The 12,904-nt window shown below is 45.4% G+C and overlaps 1 protein-coding gene across 1 annotated transcript; it reads right to left on the bottom strand.

The window, feature by feature from the left end:
• Window positions 1–3,118: 3,118 nt before the first annotated feature.
• Window positions 3,119–9,005, bottom strand: ADRA2A (adrenoceptor alpha 2A). The gene has a single exon (XM_083441241.1). It carries the CDS (start codon window positions 7,853–7,855, stop codon window positions 6,494–6,496), a length of 1,362 nt encoding a protein of 453 aa, XP_083297367.1. The 5' UTR covers window positions 7,856–9,005; the 3' UTR covers window positions 3,119–6,493.
• Between the last annotated feature and the right edge of the window lie 3,899 nt (window positions 9,006–12,904).

The raw sequence follows: 12,904 nt of genomic DNA, 5'->3' as shown, positions 1-12,904 counted from the left end.
TTTGGCAATCTTCACAGAACTCTAGCCCAATGGTTGCCATTAATTTGATTTGAATTAGTTTTATAATGAAATGATTTTAGAATGTTGTATTATTTTATTGTTGTTAGCCGCCCTGAGCCCGGCTTTGGCTGGGGAGGGCAGGATATAAATAAAAATTTATTATTATTATTATTACTTGGTAGACATGCAAACTCCCTCTACAGCTGGACTGGAGAACCAGATGCAGCCCTCCAGTCCATGCTGTCTAGTTCATTGGATTCTCTTCTTAGTGACCCTGCTCCCTGGACTGGCTTCCTGTTGCACTTCAGATCAACTTCAAGCTGGTAATCATTACTTTGAAAGCTCTTGACCTTTGAGTATTGCCGTTTCCTCACCACCCCTCACTTGCTACTTCTGCTAAATCCAAGTTCATATATCTATGCTCAACTTGTCTTCCTCTTTTTTCATTGCATTCTCAAGCCTTCCAGTTTCTGTCTCTCGGTATGTATCCAAGCACTCAAAACCTACTTCTTTAGCAAAAAATTGCCTCCACCATCCTAACCACACCATGCTGCCTTCTCCTTAGCATTTGATTTAGTGTTTCCATTTGGAAAAAGAATAATTAGTGTGTGGCTACACCATATTGTGGCAATAAATGTGGACCGTAACCCTCACTGCCCCAAGATGTGAAGACTTTCACCAGCACCAACAGTTGTAACCAGTTGACGCTACCAAAGTCTAGCAGTAGTGTTCAGATTCCACACTCGGTGGGGGACGAGCCATTCTAAGCTGCCAAAAGGCAGAAAATCAGCCCAGTTAAGGCTATGTTATGTACCAGCCCTCCCATCATGAGAGAGCAGATGAGTGGTGACTGAGAAGAAAGGGCTGTTCAGTGATGGCATCCTATTTCTGGAATGCACTCCCTAGAATTGCTTTCCTGGCGCCTTCATTGTTGAGTTACAGACTTTCAGTTGAGTGTTTTGCATGTGCCTGCATCATGCTGTTTCACACTGTTTCATAGAGGTTTGGTGCTTGAGCCTCTTTTTCATGTTGTAGATTTGTATCGATATGCTTACAGTTTTACATTTTGGCAGTCACTTTGAAAGCTTCAGATTAAATCATTACACCAATTACAAAGAGCAGTTATAGTTTGTCCTCATGTTGCTGGATTCCAGAATATACCATTACAAATAAGGGAAGTGTCCCATGAAGTCTCTGAGAGCTTCTAGCATCCATTCTGCAGATAGTCTTCATTCAGGCACTGAAAGTATGAGGCATGTTAAAAGACACATGGAACAAGTTGTTTGTGCAAGCTCTCACTCAACAGTGCCTGAAGTGAAAACAGCAAACATATTCTGAGTGAAAAAAATCAGGGAGAAATGTTTGATTAACTTGTCACTTGAGATATCCCTGAGATCTGTTATCTTTGATAGTCTATTCATGTTTATTGTAGGTGTAGTCAAATAGCAACCAGGATTTCCTTATCATCCACTTACACTTTGATTTTTGTGTTTGTGTTACCAAGGGAAAGACAATTTCTGTATATGCTTCATCCACTTATGTGCTATATTTTCACTGATTCTTGAAACTCAAACAGCCAAACCAAGTTCATCTCAAAAAATATTGAAGAACAGCAACAAAAATTATGTAGCATGAGGCAAGCAGTTGGGTGGAGAGGAATCCTAGAGGAACAATAACGGGGATACTTCTGCCAAGACACTGCAATAAAGAAATAATCAGCAAGAGATGAAGAGATGAATGAACAGGAAAAACAATAGGTTACCTTTCTAACTCATCCTTCATCCTTTTTCATCTGGTTAGTGGAAAATCTTAGCCAGAATCTAACATATTTAGAATTCCCTTTTGAACCCATATGCAGTGATACAGACTATGTATTTTGTACCTATACATTGTGGTACCACACTCAATATAGACTCTGGACCTAATGGTCTTGAAGCAGACTCCAGATTTTATCAGTCTCAAAGTAGACCCCATTGAAACAAATGGACGTAAGTTAGTCATGTTCAATAACTTCAATGGGTCTCTGAGTTGAGCTAGCATTGGATAATGAGTGAATTGGCCCTTCATCACCACCGGTTGTGGTTATCTGTTCAGAGTCAACCAGCTTCTTGGATTAGGAAGTTGTGTACTATAAATAATGTGCAATGCAATTTGGACATGGGAGAGACAGAGAGAGAGATAGCTATAGATAGATATAGAAATAGATATTACACACAGAAACACAATAATGAACTATATATTCATTATAGCTATAGAATAATCAAACAGCACTTCACACATGCTTCCTCTGGGTCCCTTTTGAAATTTGTTTAATCACTAAAATACTGTGTGTGTGTGTTACTGTGATAATCAATACAGAGATTTTATTTATGTAACAAAATGTTTCAGCTTCTGATCTTTTTTTTAATCAGAGAAGCTGACAAAGGCAGAAGCCCAAATCTTTTGCCACATTAATAAAATTCCTGTTCCATTAATCACAGTAATATCTATTGCAGGGGAAATCCCCAGGAATCAACTATAAAAACCAAATTGCTGCCTTTGCCCCATTCATGGCTTTGTTATCTATTTCTGAGCAGGTGCAATCTTTTCTGGCTTGTTCTAGCATGAGCCCCCGTCTCCCAGCATTGTGAGAATGTGCCTTTCCCCAGCAGGTGCCTGGTAGAATTCAGTTTCTACTTTTCTTCCTACTCTTAATCGCTTCTTCTTGCACTTGTAACCTAGTTAGTCAACAGTCTGTCAGCGGCTTGTAAATACAACATGGACACAATATTTCACTTGAGAGACAGAGAGAAGGGAGGTGGAAAACACGGCCAGCTTAAACAGGCAAAGGATAAATTGCCCACACAGTAAGCCCTAATCCTTGTTCTTTAAGAGGTACATGAATGGGTTTGCTGTGCCAGCAAAGAAGAAAGCAAAATAATATCAAAGGCTTGTTTGTCAGTCTGTCGGTGCACAATGAAGCAAACCATTGTTCACATTAACATGAGGCATAACAATGACTTATGCAAACTACAAGAGGCAACTTCAGCAGGTGATTTAAAAGGTCAGTTTCCCATTTCCATGTAAGTCCATAAAACCTGGAAATGGCTGAAAATACAGACAAGTTGAGATGTAACACGCTTTTTAATGTGTAAACTTTTTATTCTTATTTTTTGTAAATAAAAAAAAACATTATGGCCATATCTGTTTACAGGTATCATTCTCTTAAAAAGCAAAAAAAAAAAGGGCATTGATGAGGTGGTTGTACCAGGTGCAATTAAAGTTTCAGAAACACATTCCAGAAAAATCAATATTATCCTCAATGTAAAATATTATCCATTTGTTTCATGAATGCATACGTTAACTTAATATTGAAATCCTAAAAAATAGGCAATTCTTTAAAAAGGAATCCTCTGGCAATGGTCAGTTAACTTCTTACTTATGCTACTTCAGACTGGCTGTCTGAAAAACTGTGATTTATTCTGCCTTAAAAACTATCAGCCCGAAAGAAGAGTCCCATGAGTGCTTTATCACACATCTGGACATGGCTCTGGCCCTGTAAATGCCAATGATAGGAGAACATCTGTATGTGCAAACCAATGGGTATGCATGATTCCTTCGCCCACTGAATAACAGCAGAGCAGCTTTGATGGGCAGGGAAGCTCCACATTTGAACGAGAGCTCCATACATAAACTAAAGCTATACCGCACTCATAAGAAATCAGTTTCCAGGCATGTGTGCACAGGCTGGAGACAACTTTGGTGTTCCAGCTAAATAAGCCTTAACCACTTCTAACTTCTTCTGGATTTGTGCCTTGTGGTGTTGTGCCTGCTCTGATATCCTAAAGAAGCACAGAACCATAGAGTTGGGAAGGATTCCCTGAGGGTCAACCCCCTGCAATTGCAGGAATCACAGCTAAATAATCCCTGATAGATGCCATCCAAACTCAAGAATCCCTGACGCCATCCAAACTCTGTTTAAAAGCTTTCAATGAGGGAGAGTCCACCACCTTCCGAGTGATGGACACCAGACACCAGACTGTGCTTTCCATTCGACGGACCATTGAACTCCTTGCCAGCCAGAATCTGCCAGAGACTAATACCCCAGCTCAGAAGTGGCCAGTCTGCCCTGAGCACTCCTATGCAACCTTGAGAGAAGAGGCCCCATAATGTGTCCCAAATGAGGTACCTTATTCAACTAGCACAGGACATCATTGGACAGAGCCACGATGCAGGCAGTTTGCCTAAAACGGAAATAAAACTCCTCCGTATCTATTCCTCTTCTTTCTCTAGCAAATAGGGAATAATTAAGATTCAGGCGTTTCATATTTTAGTAGCTGCAATGAGCGGGGTAAATCACAAAGGTTATAATGGTGGGGCCTTTCTAATTGCATCTTTCTGCAAGGAATATTATCACACCGTTAAAAGAAAAAAAGGAAGGGAAATACATATACCAGTCCAAAACCCCTGGTTCATTTCTAAGCGTTTTCTCCCTGCGTTGCTAAAATGAGTCATCTTTGCAACAGGTTTGCAACGCCATTGTTAAGACTGCCGTTTTGTGGCACTGTGCTGGCATAGCCAATGGCATGTCCCGCTGTGTAAACACATGTGTGCACCTGCGCACTTTAGAAATACACCACAACTTTGTATATACCAGTATGCAGTTCTACAGAAGGCTCATCATCTCCTCTCCCTAGAAAATTGCTTTGTTTTAAAAGGAAGTTCTGCATTTGAAATGTCAGCTGTAGCAGGATCTCCAATGAGAAAACCATTTCAAAGCTGGGCACAAGTAACACTTTCAGTGTTCAGTGGCTACCTCTGCTTCCCTTCCTCTGGTTGTAGCATCACATCTGACAGCTGTTTTGTTTCACTGAATAGAGCTGTCACATTCAAAGCTAAGAGGCAGCGCTGAGACTTGCTGCCTGTTTCTACAGTCAGAAGAGGACTGGTCTGAAAGGAGGGGCATCAGTTGTGCTCTGTAGAATGGAGACATTTTTTAATTAAAAAGGGCCAATTCAACTAAGAAATTTGCCTTCAAGGAAGAACTCGGGTAACCTTAGCATTGTGAAGATATGTCTGTTTTTAACCACCATCACCAGCCAGAAACTGTCATGATCAGTTTTTATTTAAACAAATACTCTTTTTATAATGTTTAAATGATGTCCCCAATTGCTTTCCCATCCTACACCCTTTTAATCATATTCAGGATGTTTGTCTTATTGGACAAGGAAGTTATTTGCCACCAGCTGGGACAGTGGGGGGTGTGGAATCAGGAAGATGTTTAACACAATTATTGACTCCTTTTCCCCCTGTGCTGCTATGAATGTTTTTTACATATGGTGTAGAATAACACCAATAATTTGCTTTTTCTCTAGGACAAATCAAAGAAAATGTTTATAAACCAAACCTGAAATTAGAAAAAAAAAAATGAAAGCTGACATGCTTACGGTTACTCCAAAATAATAATAATTAAAAAATTCCATACCCACACTGAAGTGTCCTTGTGCATGAAAGAAGGTTTTCTTGTGCAGACACCTTGCACAAATGAAAATGTAATCAATGCAAATCAGGTAACACTGTAAAGTAAAACAAAAAGGCTGCATCTATCATTTTATCTATTTACAGTCACAGGTAGGGGAAATAAGTTAGCATTGAACACAGTGGAGTAACTTCAAGGGAAGAGCACCTTATCTTAACCCTTTAAGAACCCAGTTGCTCTTCAGCATCACAAATCTAAAAGGAGCTCATCCTTTTGAGAGGTACTATGCTTCTCAGTTGTGAAACTTTTAATGCTTGTTTCTTTCAGCTGATGGGAAAAGAGGAAATAAAGCTTTTTAACAATACTGCATAAACAAAAAACATAAACATTGGTTTTTTTAAAAAAAATACATATAGGGTGTATAATAAAACACTGGCCATGGTCAAGCTTATGCTATCAGTTTACAAAGCCAAAACCACATTGGAAATCTTAGCATTTAATACTGTCATTTTTAAGATGGATGAGATGGCTCTGAAGGTTCATTCTGATGTGTCTTTGTTTATTTTTCCCCCACCCCACATATATTTCAAGTTCTCAAGAAATATTTAAAGTGGTTTCAAAGCTGCTTTCTCCTACAAAAGTTAAAGATGTACAGATCTCAAAGATGCAATACTGTAGTTTTGCAAGGACGTCAGGGACATATCGTCCAAAGGGCAAGAATAGAAAGAAAGCGCTTCTGAAATATATGACTTATATTTTCATCTTTGTTGCTTCCCTGGCTTACACACTCCAATCAGTTAATTTCAGTTTGCCATAAGCCCAGCTTGTAAGTGTATAGAAACAATACCTACAAACAGGTCTCTAGAGCCATCACTGGGCAGAACCATCTCCACCTGGGCCAAGGCCAAAGTCACCTGAAGTCTTTGAGAAGTCAAAGGCCAGTCACTGGATAAGACGCCACCCACTTCCAAAGCCCAGCCAGAGCTGAGCCTCTCTTCCGTAAACAAGTCTTGTAAACAAACTTGAGTCCATCCCTCACACAATCCTTTTCCGGTCTATCCTGCAGAGAATCTTTTTAAAGGATCTCCTGAAGTCATGGTTGAAGATGGTGTAGATGACAGGGTTGAGGGAACTGTTACAATAACCAAACCAGAAGAAGAACTTGAAGAGTGTATCGGGCACGGGGCAGCTCTTACAAACGGCAGTCAATGTGTAGGTGAAGAAGAAAGGGAACCAGCAGACCACAAAAACCCCAATCACAACCGCCAGCACAAAGGTGAAGCGTTTCTCTCGGTTCTGCCTGCCTCTCCACCGGGAAGCTTTCGCATCTCTTTCCTCATCAACTCTGTTTGTCAAAGTGTCCCCAGGCTTAATCTGGCTTAGCTTGGTCTTCCCCTTGCCCCTTTGCGGCCTCTCTTGCTTCCTGGTCTGATGGCTCTCATTGTGTTCCGATGAAGAGGTGTCCTCCAGGTCTATACCATTGACTTCTTCCCTCTCCTGGCTTCCTCCTGCCACGGCTGCCTTCTCCCCATTGAGCTTGGTCATTGCGGGCATGTCATCCTTATCTGCCAGACCATTCTGCCTCCTCTCTGCGGCCTCCGCTCTCTTGCCAGGAGGCACCCGAGTCCTCCTCTTGGCAATCTGGTAGATGCGCATGTAGACCAGGATCATGATAAGGCAGGGAGCAAAGAAGGAGCCGATGCAGGAAGAGATGATGTACCACGGCTCTTTGTTGATGCTGCAACTGGGTTCCTTGCTCTCCGAATTCAGCTTCGCTTGCTGACTGTCAGGGTCGCCCTGTTTCATGATGGAGATGAGGGGTGGGAAGGAGATGACCGCAGAGATGATCCAGACAAGGAAAATGATGCTCTTGATGCGGCGCGGCGTGCGCTTGAGGTTGTACTCAATGGCTTGGGTGATGGACCAGTAGCGGTCGAGGCTGATGGCACAGAGATGCACGATGGAAGAGGTGCAGAAGAGCACGTCCAAGGCCGTGTAGATCTCGCACCACACTTTGCCAAAATACCAGTGGCCCATCACCTCGTTGGCCAGAGAGAAGGGGATGACCAGGGTGGCCACCAGGATATCGGCCGAGGCTAAGGAGACCAGGAAGAGGTTCTGAGGGGCCTTGAGCGCTCGGCTGGTGAAGATGGCAATGATGACCAAGACATTGCCAAAGATGGTGACGAGCATGAGCAGCGTGGCGAGGGTGATGAGGGCCAAGGTGGTGTACATGGGGTAAGGGAGGCCGCCTTTCTGCCCACCGTCGCTCCCATTCAGGCTCCCGTTGCCATCCATGTGCTGGGAGTAGCTGCTTTCCTCCAGCAGCGGGTGGTGCAGGTGTGCCAGGGAAGAGATTCCCCCCCTCTCGGTGAACGGGCTCCCCAGGTTAAACATCAACCCGAGCTCGGTAGGCTGTTGGAGGATGTGACCCTAACACACACCCTGCGAGGAAGGGGAGCTCTGGGTGCCCGGTGGATCAAGCAAGTCCGGTCTGGGGAAGTCAGAAAGAGCAGCCTTAATCCAGTCAGCAGGAACAACCGCTGCCTTCAGCTTTCAGTCCCCGCTGACGATAACCGACGAGAGGAGGAGCAGCAGCAACAGCGATCTCCACGGGGGAGGGAACCGGCTCCGATTCTGCCGTCTCCGGGTCTCCCTATGGCCAGGGAAGCGCGCGGCTCGCCTCTGCCCTTCCCAGCCCTCGCTAGCTCATCTCCGGGCGGATCGACGGGACGAAGTCGACCCCGTCTTCCGCCTCTCCCGCAAAGTCGCCAATAAGTCCAGCCTGGAAGGGAGGGGCTCCTCAGGAAGCCATTCAGAAGCCGCCGGGCTGGGAGACGACGAAAGTCCCGCTTACCTTCGCCGGGAGGTCCAAGAGAGTTGAAAGGGCGGCGAGGCAGGTAGGACCTCCCCACCCGCGAGGGGCGGCTTCTGCTCCCAGTCGCCGACGGAGCAGATCCCAGACGGCAGCGAGAAACGCCGCGCGGTTCGCTGAAGCCAGTCGCGGGGCGCGAGGGAGGCGGAGGAGGAGGAGGAGGCGGCGGCGGCGCAGGGGGCGCGCCCGGCAGACTCTCGTCGGTGGCGGAGCCAGCGCCGTCCGCAGCCAGTGGCGCCCGCTCGAGCACTGCCTTCCCCGCTCCCGGCTCGCTTTATAGCCCGGGCTCGGTCCGGTGGTACCGAGCAGCAGCGTCAGCGCCACGTGGGGACGGCCCCCTGCGCGCTTCTCCGCCTCTGCCTCGCAAGAGCGCCGCGCTCCTCGCTCGCTCCCCAGGCAGAGAAGGGAGAGCAGGAAACTCCGACGGGCCGCTAGCAAGACGCGCGCCCTCGCCCACCTGCGCCCTTCTGAGGGCGCTCCCGCGGAGCCCAGCAACTTCCCACGGTGCTGGCTGGACGCGAGCGAGTTAGCGCCCCACCCGCACGGCTACAGAGATTTCTTGCTCTCTCGCACACTTTCGAGCCACGCACACATCCAAAACAGAGCTATCTGTCATCTATCTTTCTCTCTGTCTCTCTCACACACATGCACCTGACAGCTATGGATATCCTCTCTCCACTGTGCATAGCATTCACCGGGGTACAATGCCGCCGTCTCTCTCTCTCTCTCTCTCTCTCTCTCTCTCTCTCTCTCTCTCTCTCTCATATGTTCGTCTCCCTCATCCAGGGAAAGTTAGGCAAAACCAACAAGTGGTATGTTGCTTGCACTGGCTCTTGAGGAACTGGCGTGGGGCCAACACACAACGGCTCACCTACACAAGAGCAGCCTGCACCTTGCACAGCCATTGCACAGTCACAAGTCCCTCCTTGGGTCACTTCTACCACCTCTGTGCACAAAGACAGATAAGAGCTGCAGAGACCAGCACAGGCCACTTGCACCCCTTGCAAATGCACACAGCACCTGCCCAGATCCCTTGGCTAAGGAATGTCTACATATCTCCCCATACAAATAGGCACCTCTTTATTCTGTACACAAAGATCCTACCATGGGCTCAGCCAGGATTTATTTTGGAGGGGGCAGCCTTTACGTTGGGGGGGGCATAACCGTGTTATCTGCGATGCAGCTGGTCAATTAAGTATTTTTTTACTTGCTTTAGGGGGACAGTTGCCCCCTCCCCCCCCCCCCGGCTATGCCCATGGATCCTACACCCACTGCTTACATCAGGGCTAGCTAGACAACATGACACCTAACAGATGTTGTCAGAGTCCATTCCTAACATTGGCCATGTTGCCCGAGACTGATGGCAATTGGAGTTGTGAGTGAACAACATTTAGAGGTCACCATGATAGCTATTCCTTGCCTTACAATGTCCACATTCTCCACTCAGACATACACACAAAGGACAGTGCTAAAATTAATCTATGCACATGCATACGCGGGTGCGCGCGCACACACCTCCAGATTATGCATGGGGATTCCCAAAAGACACTCAAGGCCCAATGCAGGAAAATGTAAGCATTTTTGTAAAGTCCCATTAATTTCAATGGGAAAATTTAGCACTGACTCATGGTTTTTCACTAGGAAAAGCCATGTAAGTTCTTAATTCTCCCCCTGAAATGCATGAGCCTTTAAAAGCATGCTTCGCTTGGGTTGCATCAGGCCCAGTGTTCTCAAAACTAGCCTACTTTCCTGGTTCATCACTGAACATCCCTGTTTCTCTAGAAAAACCTAGTAATCCCTTCATAATCAAGGCCCACCCACACCATATATTTCAAGCATATCCAATGCACACTTATAGTGCATTACTGTCTCCAGAGGTTCCTGGGAACTATAGTTACGGATGCTGGGAACAGTAATTGTGTGAGGTGGAAACTGCTGCTCCCAAGGATTCTTGGAGGAAAGTCTTGTGCTATAAATGTTCACTGGATGTGCTTTAAATGCGTGGTGCAGATCCAAAGCTTCAGTGCCCACTTATTCTCAAGTATGACCTGAAGAGATGAGACTATTCGCAAGTAAGCAGCCATCGCAGCCTTAGTGTGTCCTGTTGAATTCTACACAACTTTCCTCTGTGTAGACACGTATAGGACTGCACTCCCACACTTCCTGTTGCCTCCACCCCAACATCCCACCTCACCTTTCACAGCAGACTGAGCTTGGGGCACCCCATTTAAGCCTCTAGTATATACGCAAGTCAGTTTGTAGGCACAGCAAATTGTACGCATGGGTTAGTGAATAGTCTGCTTTCAGTTATTCTGGCATGTGCAGGGAGGCTGGGTGAGATGCTGTTTAGGTCCATAGTCCCTTTCCAATCTTGAGGTTCAGTAAACTGCATCAAAACTCTACACAAACCAGTGTTTCCCTGTTCACAGATAGTCCCTGCAAGAAAGCCTGTTGCATTACAAGGCTCCCCAGAACACAAACACACCCACCTGCTGCGTAGCTTGATGCTTTGAAATAAGTATGTGCAGAAAGTCCTGGTTTGTTTCAAGGAATGTATCGGCAGGGCTTCCTCCCAGGTAAGTGGGCTTGTACAATCATTCCTACTTTATGTGTGACTTACTTCAGAGTAGACATGCATAGGATTCTGCTTTACATCTTCATTGCACCTCTCTCATCCTCACACAGACACATCAACTATATCCCATCCACTCACAAAACTACAGGTTACCTGGGTCTCAGGCATTCTGTACTCATATTACATGAATCACCCACTTTTTTTTTATGTGCAAATTAACATAAAAAGGTGATACAAAGAATAGATAAATATAGTAAAGTAAAAGAAGAATACAACTGGATATTGGCCAGAAAGTTACCATTCTGAAATATCAAAATGAACTCATTCTATAAATTTGCTTGAACTTTATACCTTCTTTTGTCGTATGTTCGTAAACTGTATTCCATATTTTATTAAACCAGCATTTGGGATTTATCAGCCCACAGTTCCAAATCGTATTAATTTCAGTGAGATATTAACATGATTAATCTGACTCTGGATTGTATCCTTTGTACACCTGAGGATTCCAGTGCCTTTAAGAGCCGTGAGCAGGCTTTTCTCATTGTAGTACTTGTGGTGATCATGATCTTCCCTCTCAGACAGTGATTAAAGATAGAGTTTGGAGTTGATATCCCGCTTTATCACTACCCTAAAGAGTCTCAAAGCGGCTAACAATCTCCTTTCCCTTCCTTCCCCATAACAAAACACTTGTGAGTGAGGCTGAGAGACTTCAGAGAAGTGTGACTGGCCCAAGGTCACCCAGCAGCTGCATGTGGAGGAGCGGAGACGCGAACCCGGTTCCCCAGATTACAAGTTCACTGCTCTTAACCACTACACCACACTGCATAAAGATGCAGGAGAAGCCCTTCAGACAACACCCAGGAAGTATTAGAGCAGAGATGGGGGGCCTGCAGCCCTCCCAATGTGCTGGACTACAATTCCTATCATTAGCCATGCTAGTAGAAGGAGTAGTAATTCATTAATACACCATTTAATGCCAAAACAGACTTCTAAGTGATTTGCAAGTACTGTATAAAAACCAATGGTGCGCTGCTAAACATTTAGTGGGTACTCATAACTATCTTTAAGTGCGTTGTTTAAACATACGTGGTGGTGTTACTTGGAGAAGGGCCACAGCTCAGTGGTGCCAAATGCTGTTTTTATCTCCCAGAGAGAAGATTCAGCACTAGTATGAGTATGCGGATCCTCTTCGCTGGACTGTGCCAGCCCCCCCCCCCCCCCAGTTTAACACCTCAATATGCAAGTATTGTGCTTTGTGCATTTTGTCAGGCAGGATCGGCTCTCATACCATTTGTCACTTGCTTAGGCACTACTCCTTACCTTTTCTGAACTGCTAATCACTGTGGTCAGGATTTACGGAAGGGTCTGGATTCAGATGGGCAGGGGAGTTCTTGGGCACTGAAGGATGTGCAGCCCACTGTTGCGCAGGAGCCTGTCTGGACCAGGATCACAAAGAGAGAGTTTCTGTGTTTGTGTGTTATTCACAAAACCAGAACTTTATTGGAAGAAATGCCCAGCCTCACCCATGCAGCTTAGGAAGGTAGGTGGGAAATGTGTCATATTTGCTGTGGCAAAATATGGCTTTTGACAGGCATTTGTGCATGTGTTAAGGACAAGCGGATTTTCTGTTCTGTTCCTTTATTTCATGGGTTCACTCTGCCCTCTGTTTCACTCTTCCCGATTTCCAAATTTGTTCCAGAACAGGAGCATGCAATGCGTGCACTTCCATCTCCTCCCCAAACACCCCCTCTCTGTGTTAGTAATCTACTCAAACACATTATGTATGATTTCGTTCCGATTATTTTGTGCTTTGCCATTGTGCAACCTTCTGGGTGAACATCAGTAGGACAGCCCACAAGCCAGAAAAAGAATCGTGATGCAAGCAGAGTAAGTGGATGCTCGGTTTGCTTTTTCGCCAGTGCCCACACAGCTGCCCATCAGTGGTGTAGAATAGAGGAGAGAGATGCCAAATTGCACAAGAAGAGTTCTATTTCTC

This window comes from Podarcis tiliguerta, assembly GCF_965153285.1.
Source record: "Podarcis tiliguerta genome assembly, chromosome: 5".
In the NCBI taxonomy this organism is placed as follows: Eukaryota; Metazoa; Chordata; class Lepidosauria; order Squamata; family Lacertidae; genus Podarcis; species Podarcis tiliguerta.
This window is presented reverse-complemented; position numbering and strand designations above follow the sequence as displayed.

Coding starts and splice junctions, on each gene's coding strand:
- ADRA2A (XM_083441241.1), bottom strand. CDS start 7,855: ATGTTTAACCTGGGGAGCCCGTTCACCGAGAGGGGGGGAATCTCTTCC.